Source organism: Anopheles arabiensis, chromosome 3 (genome assembly GCF_016920715.1).
Source record: "Anopheles arabiensis isolate DONGOLA chromosome 3, AaraD3, whole genome shotgun sequence".
NCBI classification, from domain to species: domain Eukaryota; kingdom Metazoa; phylum Arthropoda; class Insecta; order Diptera; family Culicidae; genus Anopheles; species Anopheles arabiensis.
In genome coordinates this window covers 26,128,265-26,151,922 of record NC_053518.1, presented here as the reverse complement: position 1 = coordinate 26,151,922, position 23,658 = coordinate 26,128,265, and the positions used below count along the sequence as shown (strand labels likewise).

The window sequence follows — 23,658 nt, the reverse complement described above, 5'->3', positions numbered from 1 at the left end:
ATGTTACTAACTTTCGTATGTCTCGGGTCTAATAGGCACGGAGAGCTCACGTTTCTCGCCCGCGTTGCGTTTAAGTTCTTTTTTAACACGTTCTTACGTCTGTTTTTTTTTTTTTTTCATCCGCCTGTGGTGTGGATCACGCTTTCAAAGGACACTGGCTTTAACAAAATAATATTTGAAAACAAAATTTCGCATCGTCATAAATCGAATTGGAACAATTTTGCAAGTGTTAATTCTCATAAGCTATTCAAAAACTCATTCTACACCCATTAACTACCTAGATCACACACAAGCTAAGGTGTGTAGTGATCGAAAACACCGGACCGGATGTTTGGAAGCGATGGCTTGTTTGACGACGGACGTGTTTCGTGCTTTTCGATTAGATTTCATCAATACAATTTATATAAAGCGCTTCCTTCAACAACCTAAAATTGAATTTGCTTCATTTTCAACTAGTAGTAGGCAATATGAATTAACACACTTGGAGGTCTACACCAAAACAGAATTGTCCTTTCGCACCACACCACACGTCTGCAAAAAAAAACACACAGTTCAGATCTTTACTTCTTAAAGAGCGTTTTGATTCTGGACATGTCTTCATATCTTAATTGTCTTCGTGTAAAATGCAGGTACGTTGAAGTAATTGTTTTGCTGTTTTTCTCTTTTCTTTTTGTTGTCACATTCTTCGCTTTCCATCGTCTATATACGTATGTTCGTTTCTTTTTGTTTTGTTGTCGTCGATGAGTTAAATGAGTTTACCATACGCTATTACCGAAATAATACTTAAGAGAGACAACATTCTGCCAACACCGATATAGGGGGATCCTACGAAAAAACCACTTTAGGCCCCCAAACTTCTAAAAAGGCATCTAATGATGATCCTTTTATTTTAAAAAGGATTTGCTTCTACCCTTTTGATGGCCACCGAGTCCCAGTGGCGTCCAAATGGGTAAGCAATGATTGGTTTTATTACGATTGGCCACACACACAAGGATGATGGTTTCGCCCCGACATTTTGGTAGAAGATAATTTTCCCAACCGAAGATTCCCCTTTTTGCGTGGATACTTTGGCCTATTGATGATGTACAATTTTGTAATCGTTAAACTCTCGCTGTTGGATGGAAATCGAGCTGCTGGCCTGATGAAAGAGTATCACACACTTTTACAAATGAAATTTATCTTCCCGACCAATGAGGTGTATGAAAAAAAAAACTGTATATGGCACAATCTAATATGCGGAATACTCCGCGAATTCCATTTGTTTGTCTCTGCAGCCGACGTCATTCGATTTGCTCCAATTTTCTAACTTGTAAAAGTAAATTAACACACGCACACAGACGTTTACACATTCATCTTGTCTCGCTCCCCATTCATTCGAAATGCAACATTCACTCTTATCGATGGTCACAACGAACATTCCTGTATCACGCATTCACATCAACGCATCGTACACACCTAATATCCCAATTCATGCAATACGCCGCAGCCATTCTTGACCATCATCTCTTCCATTCACATTCATACGCAATTATTCTAAATTAATTTCCCACTAGCCCCCGCTCAAGTCGAGCTGAAGAAAGGCCTCATAGTAGGGGGTATAGGAGTATCGCAATTTGAAAGAGCACATATCGAACACGGATCGCAGAATAAATGGTATAGAAGATGATGCATTTGAATCATTAGAGCCCAGCCGAGCCGCCCACCACCGTCTTTTTCGTCTTTTTAAGTATGCACAGAACATAAACCTATCCCGGATTCCGTCAAAGGCCGTTAAGAAAAGAGGATCGTCCTTTCACTGATCCCAAAAATAGAGTAAAACAAAGATGGGGCCGCGGCTAAGGCTCTCCTCCTTCATATTCGCACTCAGTGCGCGTTTGTCGCTGTTGTTCCCTTCTGTTTTGTTATCATCAAAAAAAAACTTTGCAAATGACTCCCGTGATCATGATCTTTAGGGGATTTCCTCGACTGACTAAAGCTCTACACGCCTCGAACTCTTTACACTCACAGGCCACAGTGTGTCAAAACTGGCAAGAATTGGATTTGATGCAAAGCCGAAACTCCTTTCTTTTTGTGCGAGCAGGCTTGTCATGTTAGCTTTTGGCTTTCAGTTCAACAATTGTTATCGTCAGTCTCAATTATTGCATCGCATGCATACACCCGAACCAACTGCGGCCCAAACGCAAACTGATGGTGCAGCATATAGCAAAGAAACACATTTGCAGTCGTCTCATTTCAAAGGTTCATCACCTCTGTGAGCCATCATAGCAAATTCGGGGTTCTAAAATACGTATCCTGCACATTGCAACCATCCTCTTCCGGTTCGCATGGGTCCTCAATAGTCTCATTAAAATCCTGTTAACATGTGGCACAATGGTCAGGGAAGAGCACCACTTTAAGGGGTGCGCATTTCACCTCGAAACCCTGCTGCGCTGCTCGAAATTTTTCCAAAAAAAAAAGGGTGCTTCAATTCACTGCGCGAAATTTCCACCACTTCTTCTCTTCGACACAAGGAATAGTCGGGGGTCACGCGTTCAATTCTTGTTAGTATCTCCAGTTTACCACCGTTCCAAGTGTAGGAATAATCCTTCTCGTAGGAAGCTCTCTCCCAGACTACTTCCGATTGGGACTTTTTCACTAATGTGTTCCTGGCTTGTCTGTGGTGTTACAGCCACTTCTGATTTCAATATATCCATTTCATTTTTACATCATGGTTTGTATCTTTTCCCTCTCCACTTTCTTCACTACACACCTGTCAAATTCGGTCTCATTGTTGTCGATATTGTTTAGGTATCTCTTTCTGCTTCGTAAGTAGATTGTTGCAGACTTTTCTCACCACCGTCTCTCCCTCTTCTTTACAATCTTAATCGCTAATATTAATCTATTGTTCATATGTACATTGTGTTCTCAGCTCTCCTTTTCTCTCTCTCTCTCTCTTTCATTGTTTCTCAGCTTTTCAATGTGCTCTTTTCTCTTGTTCCGAGTGCGTTATCCAAAAAAACATGCTTTTCTCATATGGTGTTCCATCCGTTTGTCACGGTTTTGAGAGCTGTCTTCCCGCATCAACACGCTTCAAACTAAGTTTAGGTTTTTTTTGTTTTACAATCGCATACTATTAAACAAAACAAAAGCATTGAAACTACTTCTGGTGCTTCAACATTGTGCTCCGTCCGTGTGTTTTACTGTGCTCTTGATAGCAAACCGTACGTGTTGGCAGGGGCAGCAGCCCGCCTGCCGTGTATTTTTTCTCGTTGTGTACATCTCACATTCCAATACCAATCATATTCCCAGTCATACGCTTATCACACACATTCATGAACCATCAGTCCGCTTCGGGGTCGTTTCTGCTGCATTGCACTACGCAGTAGTACACCGATAGCAGAGATAAGCGTCCCTCTCTAGCGGGTTTTGGTTGCCACACACAAACACAACACACAACTACAACACGGTGGTCACACGTTTCCCGCGATAGGGGAAGGTTTAACACAGCAACAGAGCAACACACCACACGATTGTGTCAGAAACATATATGTGTAGTATCGACCCATGATTCTTCCGTCGAGAGAGAAATAACGATTACGAAAAAAAAATAATTCAAATGTAATGCGCTCAATAATACAAACAAACCAAAAATCTGCGTCCAAAACAATTTCCTCAATTTTGTAGTATTAACCGTTTGACTCACATTCCGATTCGAACATAATCGTATCAAACCAAGAGTTCCTGATTTCTTCCCACGCTATTGTAACCACGTTTGTTGTATACGGTTTTCCCTGTCTGCCTACTATATTCTCATCCCTTCCACAGAACCGTTTCATTCGCTTCTCCGTTCATCACATTCTAAAAATCCATCCTTTCCCCTGCTGTGCTTTTGCTTTCCGCAGTTTAGTTTTCCAAATTTGCCTCTGCGCGCTCAACAGGGAGCCCACAACACACACGCGCAGACTGATCTGTTTACTCCTTACTGCGCTTTTCACGCTTTTTCTTTGCTGGCTTCCCACCTTCCTCCCTCTCTACGATTGGCTGTAGTAGTAGTAGCTGATAATGCATGATATAATGGTTTTGTTTTATGATTTTGGTACCGAATATGGGAGACACAAAGAACGATACGGGGACGGGGGAACGAAGAGAGGAATGATGTACACCTGATGATGTGTGGTAAGAATAAATACGCGTTCGTCTGTTGGCCTATTAACGGGATAGAAAGTGTTCTCTAACGTTTTGAGCAACGACACCGAATGACGATTGCCTGTTTCACACGACAACAACAACAACAAAATGCAATCACACACACTTTCTTACGCTCTCCAACATCGATAGAAAAAGTCGATATACGTAAAAAGTAATTGCAATCGTTTGGATGTAATGACGATGAATCGCTATACACAGCAGAGAACGCTCGGGCACTACACGTCACGGAGGTAACGGTTCTAACGCCCCCTTGTGTGCTTGCCCTGTACGCAAACGATCCGCCACCCTCAGTATGCGCGCGTGGTGAATTTTGTCTAAAGAGTTCAATACTCTTCCCTAACAAATGCCTCTGAGACTCTTCTTGCGTCGCCTAGAATCGAGCCTGATTATCACACATAGAGCTCGAATTGGACAGGACAGAACGCGGAAACACTGGATTGCTCTTACACGGTGGTGTTCGTTTTGTCCACGCAACCCAACCCAAAAAAAAATTAGTACACAACAAGCAGCATGTACCCGGTATTATTTTACCCGCTCCTCGTGTTCTGCAGAAATGTGCAACACTGTCCCAATGACATTTCCTCGCATTCTCTAAAAAGGAATAAAAGTTCATTCCGACATAAGGAAAGGAGGAAAAAATCATATCTTTAGTTTCCACGCGACTAGCGCTATCTCAAAGGCATTGTTGTTGAGAAAAGCAATAGCGAGAACTTTTACGATTCGATTGCACGATTGCTTACTGAAAATTTGCCGGTGCGGTGCTTCTGTACGATGGCGAGAAAGCTTTGCTCTGGCCTTAAGAAAAGTGATGACGACGTCTGAATGATTCTTGATCTTTTTGCTCTCCATCGATCTTTCAACACCTTGGGGCAGACACACCACCGCCTCTCTATTGCCTCTGGGGACCTTGTTGTGTTATGTTAACATTGTTCTAATTTAGATTCTGTAAAATATCTGCTTTTCCTCATAGTTTAAAGTGCGCAAGCACCGTACGATACACACACGCGCACATACCTTGGCTTTCTGGCATTCATGACGATAACGAAAAGACTTACATTAGAATGCTCCGGCTCATCAAACGTTTCTTCGACTTATTTGGCTTTCTCTCTTCACTCATTTCCTACTCTGGGCGACGTACGTTTGCTGTGTTGTGTGTTTGTGGTTTGTACACTTCATTTCTCTTCTCCTTCCTCTTCTCGCTTCCCCTGCCTTTCGTTCTCCCGATATTCCAAAACCGTTCTATACCACCACACCTTCCTTCTCTTCTTCGTTCTCTCTCTCTCTCTCTCTCTCTCTCTGTGCAAAAATTAAATGTTTTCTCCGTTCTTTGTACGCCCCTGCGCGCACCATTCTTCACACCAACATTCTATATATCACACACGCCACGACTCAGCTCACCCTTCTCACCCCTCTTCTAAAGCGCCTCCTCCTCCTACTCCTTCGTTCTTCTTACTTATTTACTGACGTTTTGCTCCTCTTGCGTGCTGTTAGGATCATCCGGCCGCGGTACGTACAGTGCCGGATCGATCACCTTCGGGATGGGCTTAATTTCCGTGCCCAGCTCCTTCTCAATGCGGTGAAGATCGAAACGATCCTCGTAGGTGATTAGATTGATGGCGATACCTAGTTAGCATGGGCAGAACATATAGTTTACAATTAAAATTTTGCTTTCAAGTACTTTCACATTCAAGTGTGACAATAGTGCGTTGTGCGCACTTGATGCATAAAAAAAAAGAAAATGTAATTGAAACACTTCCCAGAGCTTGACGGTCACAGCGAAATGTGGTGAATTATGTAGCGCGAAATGTATCGTAAAAACATAAGAAATGTAAAGAAAAAATGACAGTACTACTTACCCAAATGTCCGAAGCGTCCGGATCTACCGATTCTGTGCAGGTAGGTCTCTGCCATCTTGGGGAAATCGAAATTAATTACAACGTTCACAGCCTGTACGTCGATACCACGAGTGAAGAGATCGGAGCAGACCAGGTTCCGGCACAGCCCCGACCGGAAGTCGTGGAACACCCGGTTCCGGTGGGCCTGCTGCATGCGGGCGTGGATGTAGTAGCAGCAGTAGCCCAGCTCGGTAATCTTTTTCGCGAGCAGTTCGACACGCTGCGTCGAATTGCAGAAGATGATCGACTGGTTGATCTGGAGCTTCGAGAAGAGCGTGTTGAGACAGTGCACCTTCTGGCGCTCCTGCACGAACGCGTAGTACTGCGTGACGCCCTTCAGCGTCAGCTCCTCCATCAGGTTGATCTCGTACGGATCGCGCAGATGCTTCTCCATGAAGTTCTTCACGCTCAGTGGGAATGTCGCGGAGAACAGCAGGATCTGGCGCTCCTTTGGCAATCTCATTATGACATGATCCAGCATGCCTTTGAAGTCCTGCGACAGCAGCTTGTCCGCCTCGTCTAATACTAGCATCCGGCACTGGGACATGTTGGCCACCTCCTTGTCCATGAGATCGAGGATGCGGCCGGGCGTGGCAATGATCACTTGCACTGTTGGGTGTGTGTGTGTGTGTGTTGGTCGGGTGGGTCGGGAAGAAACACAGAAAAAGTAAGAAGGGATGTATTAATTATCATATTGTAATTAAATAACGGAAACGACTGATCGATAACGCATAATTAGCATCTCAACGTTGATTAGCACAGAGCGTCAGAAAATAGGCTGTAAGTTAGCATCATACACACATTCGAACACACAGTGGCGCGCCGATGCATGTCAATGGCTGAGGGAATTATTCATCACATGCTCATGCAGAAAATCACGTGCCTATCATTTCAAACCAAAAATTTACACATAATTATCACACAAAACCGAACAGCGGCAAGGGAGAAAGGCATTCATATGAGGCAAGAGTAGCTTACCTTTCTGATAAATTCTCATGATATCATCCTTCAGGTTGGTTCCACCGGTCGTCACCATGACGCGAATGTTCATGTGCTTCGCCAGCTCGATGCAGATCTGTGACGTCTGCAGGGCCAGCTCGCGCGTGGGCACTATGATCAGTGCCTGAATGTAGTCCTTGGTCGGGTCGACCTGCTCCAGTACAGGGATGCTGTACGCGCCCGTCTTGCCGGTGCCGTTCTTCGCCCGCGCCAGGATGTCCTTGCCGACCAGGGCGATCGGGATGGCCGCCTCCTGGATCGGGGACGGTTTCTCCCAACCCTTCTCAAAGATGCCCATCAGCAGCGGCCGCTTCAGGCAGAACTCCTCGAACTCGTTTCCTCGGGTATCAGTAACATCCTGTACAAGGGAATTGATACAAAAAAACGTTAATTTTGTTGGACGGAAGTGTCGGTATGATTTGTGAAGCTGCAGATTCAGATTCCAAGTGATCGTGCACACTGCATGCTCGGCTGGATTTACTTACACTAGTCTTAACTCTAGTATCTTTGGGCGGTATTTTAAGTTTGGCCTTCCATCCCATGTCACCAACTTTGTTGTTCTCGCTGAAAAGGGAATAAATGCAAACCAAGATTAGCAATAAAGTTGGAAAAGAAGCAACGAGCAAACCCGTTTTGAACTACACTTACCCTTTCTGGCTGAGATGATTATTCGAATTCAACGTTTCAGTCATCATGACGCTGACACAAGTTGACTTTTAGCTCTTGATTTTTTTATAAACTCCTTTCACTCTCTCTCTCTCTCTCTCTCTCTCGCTCTACTTTTTGAACAATAGAAATTTTCCTATTTTTTGTGCACCACACACACACACAGGCGCACCAATTTGCTTTGCCTTCCGCAAGAAATTACAAGTAGACTAATATTTTCCCGGTATTTGCTGCTGATAGTTTCAGTTTAAAAACGATAAACCGAAAACAATTATGACTTGCCTTAGTAGTGGTAATAGTAGTAGTAGTAATAGTAGTACCAAGTATTAGCAATATTTTACACTGTACCCATTTGCGCCACACGGTGGGGTTCAACACAGGGGCTGTGGTGTGATTATTCTGCTTCTGATTTTGTTTTCTTTTTTCGCAAGACGAGTCTCCTCTTAACCTTTGCTTTTTGACTACGTGACACACCAACGCCGCCGCCGCTGGGGTTCGGGTACCGGGGGTTTTGTTTTACACTTAAAATTACAGCTTTCACCTTATACCCACACACTTACTGCCTAAAGCCACTACCGATCTAATATTCACAATTTTTTCGTTTAATGTTAATCACTTGATGCCCGTTTGTCGTTATTAGCTACGCAGCCGACAGCATCTGCTTGGTTGGTGTCTCCTCGTGTCTGTCTTCTCTCCTTGCTTCACAGCGGGTGCGCCGAAACGCCACACACACACAAATCGCCACGTTCTGTTGAAATGTGTTTCTTTATCGTGTGATTGTGATTTTGTGTGTGTATATACGTATATTGTTGTTGTAGGAAGAATGAATTTTCTACGCTTTCAATCTGATATTTCTCTTTTTCCCCGGGGGCACTTTTCTTCACCTTCGCTTGAAACCACCAATCCTTTTTATGTTCGCCGTTTTCGACCTGCTTTCCTCGCTACACATTTAGCGCTTCTCCACACACACACACGCACACACACTTGCTGCTTTATCAAACGTAAATAAATTAAAAAAGTCTTTTATTCTCACACCGTACCTTGCTCTGCTATGCAAGCCGGCTTTCACGTGCAATAGAGTGAGTGTGTGAATGGGTGCTTGTAACGTATTTTTCAATGTTTATGTTTTGCGCACGTTAACCTCTCACTAAGCACACACTGTTTTTTTTTTTTATAATAACACGACCGGGAGCGGGTGATCTATTTCTCTTCACGTCCGCGTGTACAATATGATTGCACAGGTAATAGTAATGTATGATGATTTTTTCTTCTTCAAATTCTTCCGCCCTAGAAGAAACGTGTGTTCCGGAAACGCGATCAATCTTAACCCAACAAAACAAGCTCTGGAAGAAATCCTCTCTCGTTCTCTCTCTCGTGTTACACAAAACTCTAACCAAAGAGTCTGCTGAATCTGCTTTGGCGATTTAGAGCCGTGGAGGAGGAAGGATGTAAGGTTTTATCGTCGATCGAAATCGAAATCCAAATTTTGCTCTCGCGATGTAGACAATTTTGCCGTGCGCGTTCGTACTCAAATCGCACACACACGCGCAAACTCACGCACACGTGCGCTCGCTTAAAGCGGTTGAAGTGGATCGTTTTGAAGTGCGTACTATTTCTCAGTTTGCGCTTATCGTTCTCGCACACTAATGGATGCTGGTGCTTCCTTATCCTTTAGAAAGGGTAGGGGAGGAACGTTGTATTTTCTCTATGCCACAATATTCCCTTCTTTTGTATTTACCGGTTCAGGATAATTCGCTACATGTGAAAGAGAGAGAAAAAATAAATAACAAAAACATCTTTATTAGTTCATGAGTATATAATTTAGTTTTTTGTTGTTGTACACAAATACATAAAATATTTAATTGCACCTAAAGACCTATTCCTTATGCATTCTAACGACCACATCTCTCGTACCTTGAGTACAAGGACAGGCAAATTGAGGATGGTACGCAAGGGAAACGACCCTCACACCGTTTAGGTAGCCCAGTGGGTCTATTTTCAGCGGTTTTAAGCTTTCCGGCAAGGAACACTGCACATAAAAGTACTTCCATTGAAGGTCATTGAAATATTCCACTACCTGCCTCAGTAGCAATACATTTTTTTAATATACACGTGTACGAATTTGTATAGTAAAATGAAATTAGTTGCAGTTGGTTAATCCTAATCCTCCAACAACGATAAGTTTCATTAATTTACTACATAAGTAAATGTTAATATTTTAGAACAAGTGTGTCTAAGTAATGATGGTACATTTGTCCACACAATTGAGCTTCCATAGCAACCATTGTTAAAAATTCAACCTCTTATTTCAAACCATCCGTTCGAACGGAGAGGTGTGTAGCGGGAAGTTAATCAAGTGTCACAATTGTTTATCTTATCGTTGTTTGCCATCCAACAAAATGAAGGAAAGGCTTTCTCTTTTCAAAATAGTGAAGTAGTACTACTTAACCCACACATCGATGTGAATTCTCTATTGCAACCATGTTTCACAAAAAAAAACACCACCATTTGCTACACCGGTGAATCCCATACGAAGGTAAAAGTAGGCACTGAACCTCCGGATTTATGCGAAATGCTCGCGCGCACGTGTGTGTGCGTAGCAAGTGAAAGAAATGCAACGTATTTGTAGAGGGGTGGGGGTGTATATTCTCTCTTCAACCCCATATTTTCACCCCACCGTCCCCCCGAGGGGTAGATCGGAGCCAAATGGCAACAGTGGTTACGAATTTGGCAAAACGGACGACGCGCGTTAGATACTGCTGCCTCATGCCTGTGTTTGTATGTGTGTGCGTGCATGCATGTGATGTGTGTGCGTATGTATTTGTTTCGGCCATTGCAATGATGATTCGTTTGTCTGTCTCTCTGTGTTTCGCGAGAAAGCTTTAAGATTCGCGTATTGTCCCCTTGCTCTCCCCCTGAACAACCCCATCTAGGAGAGGGGGAGTTGGCAGCGTTAGACCGAAACCACAATTCGCAGTTTTTTTTATTATTATTACCCTAATGTTTCACGATGCATGTGTGTATGTGTGTGTGTGTGTGTGTGTGTGAGCGTGTGTATGTGTGTGCGAGAGTGCGTGCAACGTTATACGCGAAACAAAAGTTAACGCCACGGAAAAAGAGCGAGCGCAGCAAACACAACCTCACATTCTTGAACAAAGCTCCTCTGTGTACGACGTTCGTCAACCCCCTCCCCACTCCCAACACCCTTTAAAATACGCATCTTTTATTAATGAGTAAATGATTTTCACTAAAGAAAACTGTTTAATTTACACCACTCCACCCTTCGTACACACGGCAAAACGAGGCAACCGTACCCGCACACCAAAAAGTGAGGTTATGTGCGTTCAACCTCTTCACCTCGTCGAGGGTTTTCGGTCGTTTGTGTTGCCAAGCCAACATGGATGCTGACTGGAGAGGATTTCGGGACTGTCAGAACGAAAAAAATCCCGTCCAAAGCCTACTCCTTCCCCTGTCCTGCGTGTGAGTGTTAGATGATCAGAGGTAGAAGATAGCCTCCCCCGGAAAGTTGACGTGACCGACCGTTCGAAGAAAAAAGGGAACGAAAAACGCACTATCAACACGTCACGCGAAGCCCTACCGCTTTCTTCTCATTTCCTCGCCTACTCCTAAAAGCCCATCAAACGCACGCTTCTTTTTCTGCGCCATCTTCGCCGTTCCTTCGGCTTGGAATGGTATTAACAGACCAAGTAAAGCGATATTCTAAAATTCACTCATACAGAGTGGTCGCGTTTTTTAATGAAGTTAAAAAACGATGAAAATTAGGGTGGAGGTTAAAAAAAACCAAGCCACCATCGAACCTCGCGATCCATCTTCTCTCTATCGCCGTCGTCCACCATTGCAAATCGGCTCACGCCAGGTAGCGCGGAACTTTCTCTTGGGTAACACACATACACACACGCACACAATGTACCCCGCAAACGGACCGGACTTGTAAAATCGCAATTTCATTCAACCATTTTCGGCTGATTATCTTGCTCGCTCGCGAAGGCCACGAAACTGAAGTCCTTCACCCGTTCCCAATCCCCTGAGAACACTCGCTGACCTTCGGGCCGGCAACGAAAATCCCTACAAAAAACGGGAGTTACGTCGCACCGCACCACTTTGTTCCAAAAAACCTAACCATCGCTCTACACGGACACCAGAAGCGCACGGCGGCGGCGTCTGCCATTTACAAAAAAGTGTACCCGTCCGTCCGTGTGTCCCGTGCATGTCGTCCATTTTTCTTCCATCGCACATAGGAAAAACGTGCTGCACCGTCATTTTACCGTGAGATAATGCCCTTTCCGTGTGTGGTTTTCCAGCTCAATTACCTTTTTAAGTTTCGCACGATTTCGATTTGCTTCCTTTGCTGCTGCTCGGTTTAAATTTTTTCGCTTGGAAATATATTTTCTTTGACTTGGAACTTTTTTTCTCTTCTCTCTCGATTGCTTCTTTCTCGATTCGCCAACAATTCTAAACTGCGGGCAATCTAGCAGTTCGCTACTCGACGCCGCACAAGCTGCTCGATTTATTTGTGTTCCGGGCTGCTCGACAGGCTGCTCGAACCAGTGTGGCCAGATTTCTTTAGCGGGTTTCGGTAGGAGCGTCTAGTTTTTATTTAAATTTTATCGGTAGTTTTCGCACCGACAAACTGACACTTCGAACAAAATGAGCTTCAAAAGTTGTCCTCTTTTTGTTTTATTCAGGAGAAACGGACAAGTTGACTCGTTAGTTGAGTCGTTATTTCAAATGAAAATACGTTAAACACTAGCGCCATCTTTATAATCCCAAATGACAATCCAGCCTGTTTTCACTATGGCGAGCTCAATGACAGCTGCTTCAATCCATAATGAGAGGCTATCATCATTTCCTCCTGCGTACTGAGCAAGCATGGTTTTTCCCCTCGCTGAGGCGAGATGATTTTGTTTGAATGGTGAGCAAATCTATCGCCGATGATTGCTCTAATGAGATGATCAAGCAACAGCCGCTCACATGATGAAATCATGATGAGGTCGGATTTTGGAGTGAGTAAAAATATCTTCTCCACATCGAACCGCCTTTGTGTTGTAGTTTGAGGAGAACATTGGATCACCTACGAATTGTTTGCATTTGTAAAACGTGCAATAATTGGCCGCGGGCTACATTTCTCGATTCTTTTGTTGAAAGAGCATATCAAATATCCCAAAATCAGTTAAAATATAGTGAAATGTTGTACCGGACACATGATGCTTAGAAGAAAACATAAAATCAAACATGGGAAGATGATGAACATCTTCCCTTACTAATAGTTGATTTACAGCCTCTAAGTAAGTGTAAAATACCCTACAGAGTGCTGTTGTCAATGTAAAAAAAGTTTTTAAATTGCAGAGGGTGATTGTTTCTCCACGACCGGCATCAACAAAAAATGAAGCAGCGTTTGACGATGAAGAAGATACCCAGTTGTGCGATGACCATTAACCGTTAACGTTGAAAACCAAGAGGAATATTACATGAATTGAAAATACCTAGAGAGCCTAGAACCTACCTAGAAACACCCAGAAATACCGCATCGAGTCGAATTTAGAACGTAAATAATCGTCCACAAAAGGCCATCTTTTGGATTGCGGGTGATTGTTAGCAGTGGCGGATTAAGACGAGTGGAGGCCCTAAGCGATCACACGAAATTAGAGGCTTGATTAAAGCGTGTAGCAAGGGATTGTATCAAATGTGAGATTGAGTAGCAATTTTACTTGTGAGCGGGGCGTAGGTGCCATTTTTGGGGCCCCTGGCCGACACAGATGTTCGACACTTAAACAACTGAATACGATGGAACACATTAAAACTGAGAGAAATACACATCTAATCAATTACTTAAAACATAGTATAATTGTATTGATTCGTGATGTATTTTGTAGTTTTGACCTGCAACAACATTTCTTAAACATTCCTATGAATCACAGAAAGGCCTAAAGCCTAAAAGCCTGCCTTATAAACATGAAAATTACACGCGGCAAACCCTAAAAAAGCTAAATAAAATCACGTGCTTTTAATGGTTTGTAGTGTAAATTGAGTGACAGAGTCGGCAGGCCACATGCACATAACATGTGCTGTTTTGCAGTGTTCTTACATCCTCTGTTATTTGCAAATTCATCCATGCTTAGAAAGCGTACACTCCTTTTCCACTGCTAGTCACATTGGAATTGCTTCAGTCATTATTTGCACTTGGAGGATTTATACATTCTATTTTCCCAAATTTTCTTCAAATACTTTTTCTTTGTCTAGCCTGGATCCTAAATCAGCAGCTACCATTAAAAAAGAATCAAATTTAGTTTCCACAATTCACGAAAAACCAATTCATTACTAGCACTCTCCATCGTATGCTCTTCATCATCCATTGATGTTTCTCAAACTCCATGCAATCATCCAAGGTAACACGATATCATCGTAAATAATTTCACTGGTGCGTTGATCTATTTCTTCTCCAAGTTTGGATGTGTCTACTAGTGCCTTTTAAACGTCCTAGATTTCGAAGCCTTCAATGGTTTACAAGTTTAATAAAGCTGTTCTGACTTGATGTACTGCAGATCAAATCCAACCACGGCAGTACAACAAGTCAACAGATGAACTGAATAGAAAGGAAGAGTCAGAGTGTACTAGGGATGTAACGGTGGAAAAAGTGAAAGAGGGGAATACCTTTTTTTCGCCATGACTACCATGACGATGATTGTACTGATTTTCCCCTTCCATTTTTTCTCACAGCACGCTGCTCATAGTGAGATCGCTTTCGTCTGAAAAGCGGAACGGAAAGCGACTTGCATCAAATGTCAACCCGATTTTCCGTGCTGAAATTGTCATCCGGGAACTGTCATTTCTCAACAGCGCGGATAAACGGACAGCCGGATAAAAGGTACCCGGATAAACGGCGCTCCACTGTATATACACCTTGGTAGGAATACAAAAAAATTTGGATTTCTGGCAAGGTGGAATGTATAATGAGGTGTAGTTATAGCGCTTTTGGCGATCCCCCCCCTGGGCTCCGATTTTGACAGATGGTTTTCCGCTTGTATATGTATTGATGGATTGTTTACGTTTTGCATGGTCAATATTTGATGGAGATCAATTTGGGTGAATATTTTAGTTTATTAGAACACAGTCCGTGATTTAAAATGGAAATTTTCCTTCGAGAACTTGAAGCGTTCGCCAAAAGCGGAAAACTAACTGTCAGTTTTCTTCGTCGATTCTTCTTCCACCTAGCTGTCAAAACGGGCTTATAACTTGACCTGATATCTTTACGGTCCTTGATTTCTGGTCACTCTGGCTCGGACGCTATTATCCGGGCTGCAGGCGAGTTTACACGTATTCGAGTTGGGTAGTGAAGTACTTTTGGGAGCATTTTTTTTATAATTTGCAGTGCGAATATAGAATACTCGTGTTTTTGTAAGTTGTTAACAAATTCAATTCAATTTATTTGTATCGCAAATCAAGTCAAACATGTGCTAATAAACAATAAGCACAGTTTTCGTTCCACCAATTCCACTGGTCTGTCACTGACACCCGTGTCAGCAGCGTCCCAGTGTGCTGTCTTTTCACATTTTTGTAAACAAATCATCCACTTTTCCAACCCATCGGGACCTCCAGGAATCATGGCAATTTTCAATAAAATTCAAATCGTACTCGGATTTCTGTCCCTGCTTCATGCGGCTTACTCCGCTGCCCAGCGTAAGTGCCCGTACACTGATCGCCGAAAGCTCCAAATCGTTACCATCTTCTCCGTATCTTTTCAGACCGTGCTTACCTACGGATCACGGAACAGGAATTCACCCAGCTGCCGATCGATGTAAGAGCAGTGACTGTTGTGCATTTTTATCACCTTGTTATATCGTTCTTTTCGTTTTGTTTCTCCCCGTTCAATGTACACAACAGATAATTTTCCAAGCGATTGCGAGCTTAATCTACATCATCTACAACATCCTGCAAGTGGTGGGCGATTTCAAGGAGATTCGTGCTGCGGTTGATTTGCAGGCGAAATCGTGGGAAACCCTCGCGAACATTCCCTCGTTCTACACGTTCAACCACCGAGGCAAAGCGCTGTCCCCAGTGTACGAGCAGCCCGACCCGGAGCAGTACGATCGTGCGTACACGACGGAATCGTATCTGGATTAAACCATTCAACCAAATACTAAAACTCTAAATAAACCCCCCCGAGTGTGGTCCACGTGGTGTACATCATGCTGCGTGGGGCGTGGATAACATGAAAATCGAAGCATGTTTTCATTTGAAATTTGTAATAACGTCTTTAAAGGTATTACACCTTCATAACATGTCCTTTGTTTATTGTCTTTCAACGCTACGCACGACGCATCTGAATAACCTAGCTAATTGAATTTACACACTAAACCCGCGTTTTACGTTTCTCGGAAAACAGCTTCAAAACCTAGAATTTCGAAACACATGGCACACACCAGTTACAGCGGTTGAATTGACCGGTCCGAAAAATGGTTAAAAATTCACTTCGACCCGTATCTCCCGCTCCCGCCCTATTGCTTCCAGTCCCACGGTATACAGACCGTGCCGTCCGTCAGCACCGAGTAGTACGTCGTGATGGTAAGATTCAAATCGGCCAGCTCCAGCTGGCCCCCTCCGGCTAGTCCGCCTTGCGCCAGCAGCTTCTCTAGACACTCGATCATACGGTCGGGCGTTACGGAATCGTCCTTCGTCAGCGACAGCAACCGGAACTGGGCCACACAGCGTGCGTGCAGATCGCGCTCGATGTGCTTTTGCCGGTCGTACGAGCTTTGCTTTTCGAGCGCCTCCTCCAGATGGTTCGTAAGAAAGTCGACCAGCAGCGAGCCGGGACAGGTGGCCGGCACTATTAGCTGCCCGGTAGGGCTTACCATGAGTGGGCCGGCTTCCGATTCGACCACCAGCTCAAACTTTGACAGATCGGTGGGCCACGATTTGGGGAACTTTGATTTGCCGAGATAATCGAGCAGTGCGGTCGTTATCTTGCGCAGATGCGAAGCGTACGCCATCGCTTGCGCTTTCGGCATAAACTTGCGCCGTCCGATGCGTATGTTGCGCAGCACTTGGGAGAGCGCGAACTCGTACGCTGGCAATTTTCTGAGGTAGCTATCGTGTTTATCAATCGTTTTAATAAGCTAAAAATATGAATACAACAATTAAATGGCATAGAAAGATTATGTCCATCGCTGTCACCTTTACCTCCAACCAATTCCTTTGCACATCGCCCGTAAACAGCATCACGTTCCCTTCGAGGCTTACGCCGGTAAACGCTGCAAACACCACCGTCCGATCTTTCAGCCCATCCAGCGCACCCGGATGCAGTTCGGCCAACTTTTCCAGACTTTTCAAGCAACCCCGAAAGTGCTCCACGTTCCAGCCACAGTCGTAGATGATCTCACGCAATCCCAGCCGCTTCGTAACGTCCTCGCGCAACTTTTCCACCTCCTCCTGCAGCTCCTGCACCGCTTTCGTGCGCACCGTAGCGGTGACGACATGCTTCCGCAACCATTTCCTGTGTGCGCAAACCGAGCACAAAAACCGATCAGTTATGTAATGTGTCAAAGAGCGTAATCGTTACCGGGAACGCAAAGCTACTCGCCCTTACTTTAGCGTTTCATTCTCGCGCACCTTCTTTATCCGAAATTGGAACAGATCAAACTCCTTCTCGAACGGGCCGGAATCGTCCGCTTCCTCTTCCTCCTTGCCAAAGTTGTACTCGGAACGCTTTTTGTAGTAAAACGATTGATGCTGCTGCTGCTGTTGGAAGCCTTCCTCGTACGGGCTGCCGCTGGACGAGGTGGCCGTTGAGCTAGGTTTAGTCGCGGGCATCTTATCCACATACCCCGTCGGCAGGTTGCAGGATTCGAGTATTCGCCTCAGCACCAGCTTTGCGTCGACCGTACGCTCCAGCGGTACCTTGATGAGATTGAACGTCCCCCGGTCCTGCGGCGCATTCGAGGCACGGATGTAGAACGGAAGGGCGCGCGGCGTCGAGGGCAAGATTCGTTTCTGCGTCAGCAACGATTCCAGGTGCGCACTGAGCAGTTTGAGCGAGTCTTCGTTCACCTGCCGCTGCTGGGGATAGCGCCCGAACAGATCCGGATGGACGGCGAAGTAGAACGGCCGCAGGGCGGTCGCTACCTCGGACGAGCTGATCATCCGGCGTACTAGCAGCGTGCCCGGAACCGCATACCGGTGCGTACTGGAAAAAAACAGGACACAAAACACAAAGGGGTAGCTTTCTAGCATCGCTCGTATGGTTTGCATGCTACGCGTTTTACCATTTCCCGATGAAAATGTACATTCCGAGCCGTACGAAGGAGGTTTTTTTGCGACGGAGAAAGACCCACCACTCCGCACAAAGTTTGTCAACAGAGTTCTGCTGGTGCGAAGCAAAACAACACACTGACAGCTGATCGCTGTCAAATAGATACTAGCTACAGCGGCTAGTTCAATACTCGGATGTTGAAAGAGCCGGTAAAATGAACAGTTTCGATAAAATTTGGTTTATTTCTATCATTTTCTTTCTTTTCAAGCGAGCTAACGCAACAATTACGATACGGTGTAAAGTGTATTTAGTAAAGTAAGGTTGTTTCTACATTGTGATCGCCGCTAAACCTCTCCCAAGCACATCGACATACTACAAAATAAGCCACATTAATACACATTTGCACATTTGTTTTGTAAATAAATGAGTTTCAAAACGCATCCTGTGGCAAGGACGACGATAACGACGGTCGACAAGATTCGATAAGAGGATTCCGTTCCGTTTTCCGTTTATAAATATACAAGCACACAAATACACACAAACACACACTGTTATAATTTCGGTTTTGTAAAAGCTATCCCGTTTCGGTGACTTTCGGTGACTTTGTAAGGCGCTGTACCGTTTTGGGTGGTTTAGCGCTAAGGCTTAGCTTAAAGGCATTTCGAATTAAAATTACTTGCTAGGTTAGAACAAGCTACGGTAAAACACTAGCTCCTTGTAGCATTCGATAAAAGAAAACCGACCGCACCAACGTACCGGTTCGGCAACAATAAACAGCTTTACACACGTTACACGGAGTAAAAGACGTTAAAATCTATACAAAAAAAAAAAACAACAAAAGAAACTGGAGCAAAAGCGTACTGTTGTCGCAATATTTCTAAGCAGCCCATCAGAAGGAAACCACGATGAGGAGATTTGTGTTAAGGAGACTGTGGTGAAGTGCTGCGTGTAACCCTAGATTGCTTTGATTCGTTTTGCATCTAGGCGGTCAGCGTGGAAACCGTTTGCTGCTGCTGCTGCACGTGCACGGTACGGGAGCCTTGGGCGATTTCGCCCGCCCGAACACTTTTAAACTTAAGGAACGCATCGACCCCGTACCCGATCATGGCACAGTATCCGAAGAACTGGAAAATAAAGGAAACAATTAACTGTTTTTAACGGTGTGTTCTTCCAAAAAAGAACAAGAGGCACCGTGCCTCCAACTTACCGCGGCCGCCTGAAACGCTTCGATGCTGGTCGAGGCCGCCACCGAGGCCGCTATCATGTAGAGGGCGGCCCAGCCGGCACAGAAGTACAGCTCTATTTTTAGCCAGGGGATTTTGTGAAACTTTTCGCACACGTGAAACAGATAGAACACCAGCATGATGCCGCTGAACCAGAAGCCGAGCATCGCGACCGTGTTGAAGAACGACCCCTGGGGCCGGTAGCTGAAGTACGAAAACTCGATGCAGATGAAGCCGATGAGATTCAGCACGATGCACACGATCTTCACGATGCCCGGGATGGTGCGGACGTACTCCGGGTCGTACCGTATGTACGGCTGGACGACCGTTTGCTGCTGCGTCACGGTGGCCGTTTGCGTGAACTCACTCATGGTGTGTGTGTGTGTTTGTTTGTGATTTTTTCCCTTCCTTTACAACTGCCGTTCTAATTATACTACAACGCTTTCTTTACGGTCTGCTACGCTGTCCAGGGTGTTTGATGTCTCTTCTGGAATTACTACGAGAGGGTGAAACAGTAAAGGGAAAGAAAATGCAAGCATTACATTAAAGAAAAATCAATAGTCCTCCTAAGCTTTTGTCGTCAATTAATCATTCGGCCCTTTCGTCACACTTGGCGCTCGATCGATAAGGAGGTAAAGTGAAAGCATAGAAAACCCACCCCTATTTTCATTCGCATTTGACCACCTCCTTCGAATTTCGAAGCAAAAAACGTTTGGAACGGCTCGAATTCATTCCCGGGACACACACACACACAAAACGGACCGACCTTGGAGGGCGTTGGAGAGACCATTGAAAAAAAAACCACCTGCCACCGTTTAGCGACCAGTTGCTAAACGGATGATGCTGATGACGACGACGGCAAGTGGTGTGTTGAATTCAAAAAACTTTAAGGGCGTGCACACACACTCACACACTCCGATCAGAGTTTCGTTTTCTTGCCACCCCCATTGCCAACACACAGGGGGGAGGGGAGGGGTGGGGGATATCGTGGGTGGCCCTAATTTAATAATAGAGAGAACGCGTTAAATTGAATCAACTAAGCCATACGGCACACGATCCACACACAGTCAGCACAATTTAGCGGTTTATGCTGCTTTAGTTTTTAAAACACACGCTATCACATGCGCTTTTGCGTTGGTGAGGACTCGCGCAAAAAGGGGGAGGATGTTGTACGCGCACCAAAACACCAAAACACACAAACACACACCCTATACGCAACAAGTATATGACTCAAGACGGGCTGGTAAAGACGTCGCGCGTTCTGCTGTGCCTACTATGTTCACTTGCCTACCGCGAGATGCTGATGTCATGGATGTCTGGCTTTACCTTGACTCACCTAGGCGACACGATTGAAGTAGAATGGTGAGTGCACGTTGTTTGTTTTTTTTTTTTATTTGCTCAAAACGCGACACTTGTTGAGGCGCTAATACTGATGCGCCCGCCGACGATCGGACAAGACTTCCATCGAGAATGCTTCGCGTACGGGGGCTCCAAACGCTCCAGAAGCAACGCGGCACCGCCAACAGTGCACACTTTCACTCGGTCTTGGACGGATGAACGATGGACGATGGACGGCTGTGGCATACACACATGGCACGAAGCGCAGCACGCACGCACTGCTGTGACCACTGCTTGCGCTGGGCTGGGGAAGCGAATCTGTCGTGTCGGGTGCACCAGCAATAGTAGTAAAAGAAAAACGGGGGTATTTCACATAAACACAGACACGGACGCGGCGGATACGCTTTCGATGTGGTTTTTCGTTTGTTTTGGTTTGCGGCGCTTTTTTTTTGTTGGTCGGTTTGGGAGGCGTATATTTCGTGCGTAAGCAATGTTTTACTATTTTCTATCGTATCGCACACTCTCTCTTTTTTACTCTCTCTCTCTCTCTCGCTCTCTTTCTCTCTCTGGCACAACACACAATCAGCAATGGTTTCGCCTCCACTGTGTGGCGACTGGTTGATAAATAAAAAGGAAAATAAACAAATGACTATGGGAGGCACCCGTGCGGACATCACAACCCCGAACACCAGTGACGTTTGGCAGGACAAAACTAAAATAAATATATTTTTTTATAATAAATCACAATGAGGAAGTAATGGTAAAATTAAACAAAAATCGTTTAATTTCAAGTAATCTTTGGGGGGAAAATAATTATTTTGTTAGTTTTCCGTGACCATTGTTTTCTAGTTCGAACACCCGTTGTGCCAGCGCTTCTCATGAAACAGGGGTTGTCATGCAGTATTTCACCCCTTCCAGGAAAAATGCATTTGAAGTGTATTTTCAAGTGTTTCGTATTTTTTTGAATCAAACGGATTTAATTTGCAATTCTTGTACAGTCTTTCTCCGAGTTAGCGCAACACTCGAGTTACGCATTTTTTTATAGTTCATACGTCAAATCGGTACTCCAATAATTTTTAAATGAAAAATAAATAGCAGTTTTGCTAAAAGTTTAAAATAACTAATTAAACAGAAATAACCAAATTTTCTAAACGAATTGTATGCGCCCGTAATAAAACTTAATAATATGCAAAAAGTGATTAAATTTAATCATAAATAACTACATATTTATAATTCACATTTAGGCTAAAAAACGTGATATTCGACATACGCAAAAAATCGAATAACGTGAATGTCCCTGGCAGGCAATATTCGCGTAACTCGGAAAAAGACTGTGTTTCAAAATCTTAAACAAAAAAAAAACTCGTAGCAAACAATCTTGTAAATTGGATTGGAAATCTTCAAAGGGTTTGAATAGCGACAAAACGCTATAATAATTTTAATTAAATAAATCTGGTTTCATAAATAAATATCACATGTCACTTCCATATAATTGTTTTTAGCTAAACAATTAAACAAAATACCGTCTGTTCCCTAGTTCGTGCAGAAAATTCTAATATTTCTGGCTTTTAAGCGGTTTCAATTTGTTAGCAAAAATGCAATTTATACCGAACTTGAAGCAAATTGTACTGATTTGACATTTAAGCTGTCAAATTTAGAAAAAAACGCGTATCTCTTAATCCGTGTAAGTCAAGAACCGTTTAACTCGGGAACAGACTGTATTGTTTAAATACTTAAACTCCAATGATAACTATTTGTTCTGAAGCATATAAGATTCGAGTAATGGTCGCTGGTGTTGATATTCACGAATCTGACCACACGACCATTCACATACATTTTTGCTCGGAAAGTTAGGAAGGTATATATGCCATGATTAGATGAAGGCTAGGCAAAACATATTGCAAGAAAAGGACAGCGATATAATAATATGTTGTAATACGCCATCTATTGAGCAAATCATTGAAGCTATTTTTGTAGCGCTTGGGATAATTTCAAGACGTTTGAAAGTTTTTATACAAGCAAATTTTTTATTCAAGTATCGGATGCTTTATCCAGTCTAGTGGTGCAGTCCGCAAATCGTACGACTTAAAAACGTGCCCGCATGGGTTCAAGCCGCAAATGGATCGTGCTCGTCATACGTAGGACTGACTATGCTGCTATGGGTAAATCAATAAGTCGCTGAAAGCCAATCCCACTAGTTGTTAAAGGGCCGGCCTTGACCGACAACGGTTGTTGTGCAGAAGAAGAAGAAGAAGAAGAAGAAGAAGAAGAAGAAGAAGAAGAAGAAGAAGAAGAAGAAGAAGAAGAAGAAGAAGAAGAAGAAGAAGAAGAAGAAGAAGAAGAAGAAGAAGAAGAAGAAGAAGAAGAAGAAGAAGAAGAAGGAGAACGGATACTCTCCGAGATGCTGTGCAGGTAGAATTCAAATGTCATCGCTGTGGCTGAAATAAAACGCTTCAAAATACGTAACAAACGCTTAAAAATACGTCTAGTGATGACTGTCTATCCGACATGATTATTAAAATTTTGTGTTTACTTGTGTATATTTTACTCGAAAACTGTCTTAAAAACGTATACAGAGTTGGCAACAAACAAACAGGTTCTATTTCTATTTCTAGTTATATATCAATTTTTTTATTTTTTAGAAATAGAGCTACATGTTCAATTCAACGACTTCTAAATACGTCATTCAGCGCTAGTAAATCACAACCGCAGACCTACTCAAACAACGGCCGCCAATCTTTACGCCGCCCAAGATTGATTGATTAGTATCCGCCCTGTGCCGACTGAATGTATTTACATCCCACTTGAATAGTGCACCGCAAACACACCCCCACCCCGTTGCTTAAATTTGCATAAGCGATATCGGTTTCACAAAAACAATCAGCCCGTAATGATCATTGATTTCCTGTGTTCCATCTTCAACGTCCGACCAGCGTTTGCTGTTTTATTCTCCCCTTTTCCGTTGCTGTTTTGCAATGATTCACTCCAGTCGAACCTCTTCGATGCTCTTTATTTATTTTTCCGCTCATTGCAAGAGTTCAAACTCCCGAACCGCAGAGGGAGAGAAAAAAAAAGTGAT

General features: G+C 43.9%; 4 protein-coding genes across 7 annotated transcripts; 1 reads left to right on the top strand and 3 right to left on the bottom strand.

The window, feature by feature from the left end:
* Positions 1-78: 78 nt before the first annotated feature.
* Positions 79-12,230, bottom strand: LOC120904795 (ATP-dependent RNA helicase me31b). The gene is made up of 6 exons (XM_040315145.1): positions 12,080-12,230; positions 7,731-9,503; positions 7,568-7,646; positions 7,062-7,440; positions 6,045-6,692; positions 79-5,811 (listed from the first exon to the last, which is right to left on the bottom strand). The coding sequence occupies exons 2-6, from the start codon at positions 7,775-7,777 to the stop codon at positions 5,642-5,644; spliced, it is 1,323 nt and encodes a 440-aa protein (XP_040171079.1). The 5' UTR covers positions 7,778-9,503; positions 12,080-12,230; the 3' UTR covers positions 79-5,641.
* Positions 12,231-15,255: 3,025 nt separating this feature from the next.
* LOC120901839 (ER membrane protein complex subunit 5) lies at positions 15,256-15,985 on the top strand. Its single transcript, XM_040310157.1, has 3 exons — positions 15,256-15,446; positions 15,512-15,564; positions 15,651-15,985. The coding sequence occupies exons 1-3, from the start codon at positions 15,371-15,373 to the stop codon at positions 15,888-15,890; spliced, it is 369 nt and encodes a 122-aa protein (XP_040166091.1). The 5' UTR covers positions 15,256-15,370; the 3' UTR covers positions 15,891-15,985.
* Positions 15,986-16,032: 47 nt separating this feature from the next.
* On the bottom strand, positions 16,033-18,153 carry LOC120901837 (T-cell activation inhibitor, mitochondrial). Its single transcript, XM_040310152.1, has 4 exons — positions 18,032-18,153; positions 17,356-17,952; positions 16,950-17,262; positions 16,033-16,885 (listed from the first exon to the last, which is right to left on the bottom strand). The coding sequence occupies exons 1-4, from the start codon at positions 18,052-18,054 to the stop codon at positions 16,265-16,267; spliced, it is 1,554 nt and encodes a 517-aa protein (XP_040166086.1). The 5' UTR covers positions 18,055-18,153; the 3' UTR covers positions 16,033-16,264.
* A 149-nt stretch (positions 18,154-18,302) lies between these two features.
* LOC120901838 (plasmolipin-like) lies at positions 18,303-21,212 on the bottom strand. Of its 4 annotated transcripts, none has more exons than XM_040310155.1 (3): positions 20,568-21,212; positions 19,226-19,737; positions 18,303-19,142 (listed from the first exon to the last, which is right to left on the bottom strand). In XM_040310155.1, exons 2-3 carry the CDS (start codon positions 19,610-19,612, stop codon positions 18,999-19,001), a joined length of 531 nt encoding a protein of 176 aa, XP_040166089.1. In that variant the 5' UTR covers positions 19,613-19,737; positions 20,568-21,212; the 3' UTR covers positions 18,303-18,998. The 4 variants fall into 4 exon arrangements, with proteins under 4 accessions (XP_040166089.1, XP_040166088.1, XP_040166087.1 ...); XM_040310154.1 differs by having other exon boundaries at positions 20,578-21,212; XM_040310153.1 differs by lacking the exon at positions 20,568-21,212 and adding an exon at positions 19,900-20,437.
* Positions 21,213-23,658: the final 2,446 nt, after the last annotated feature.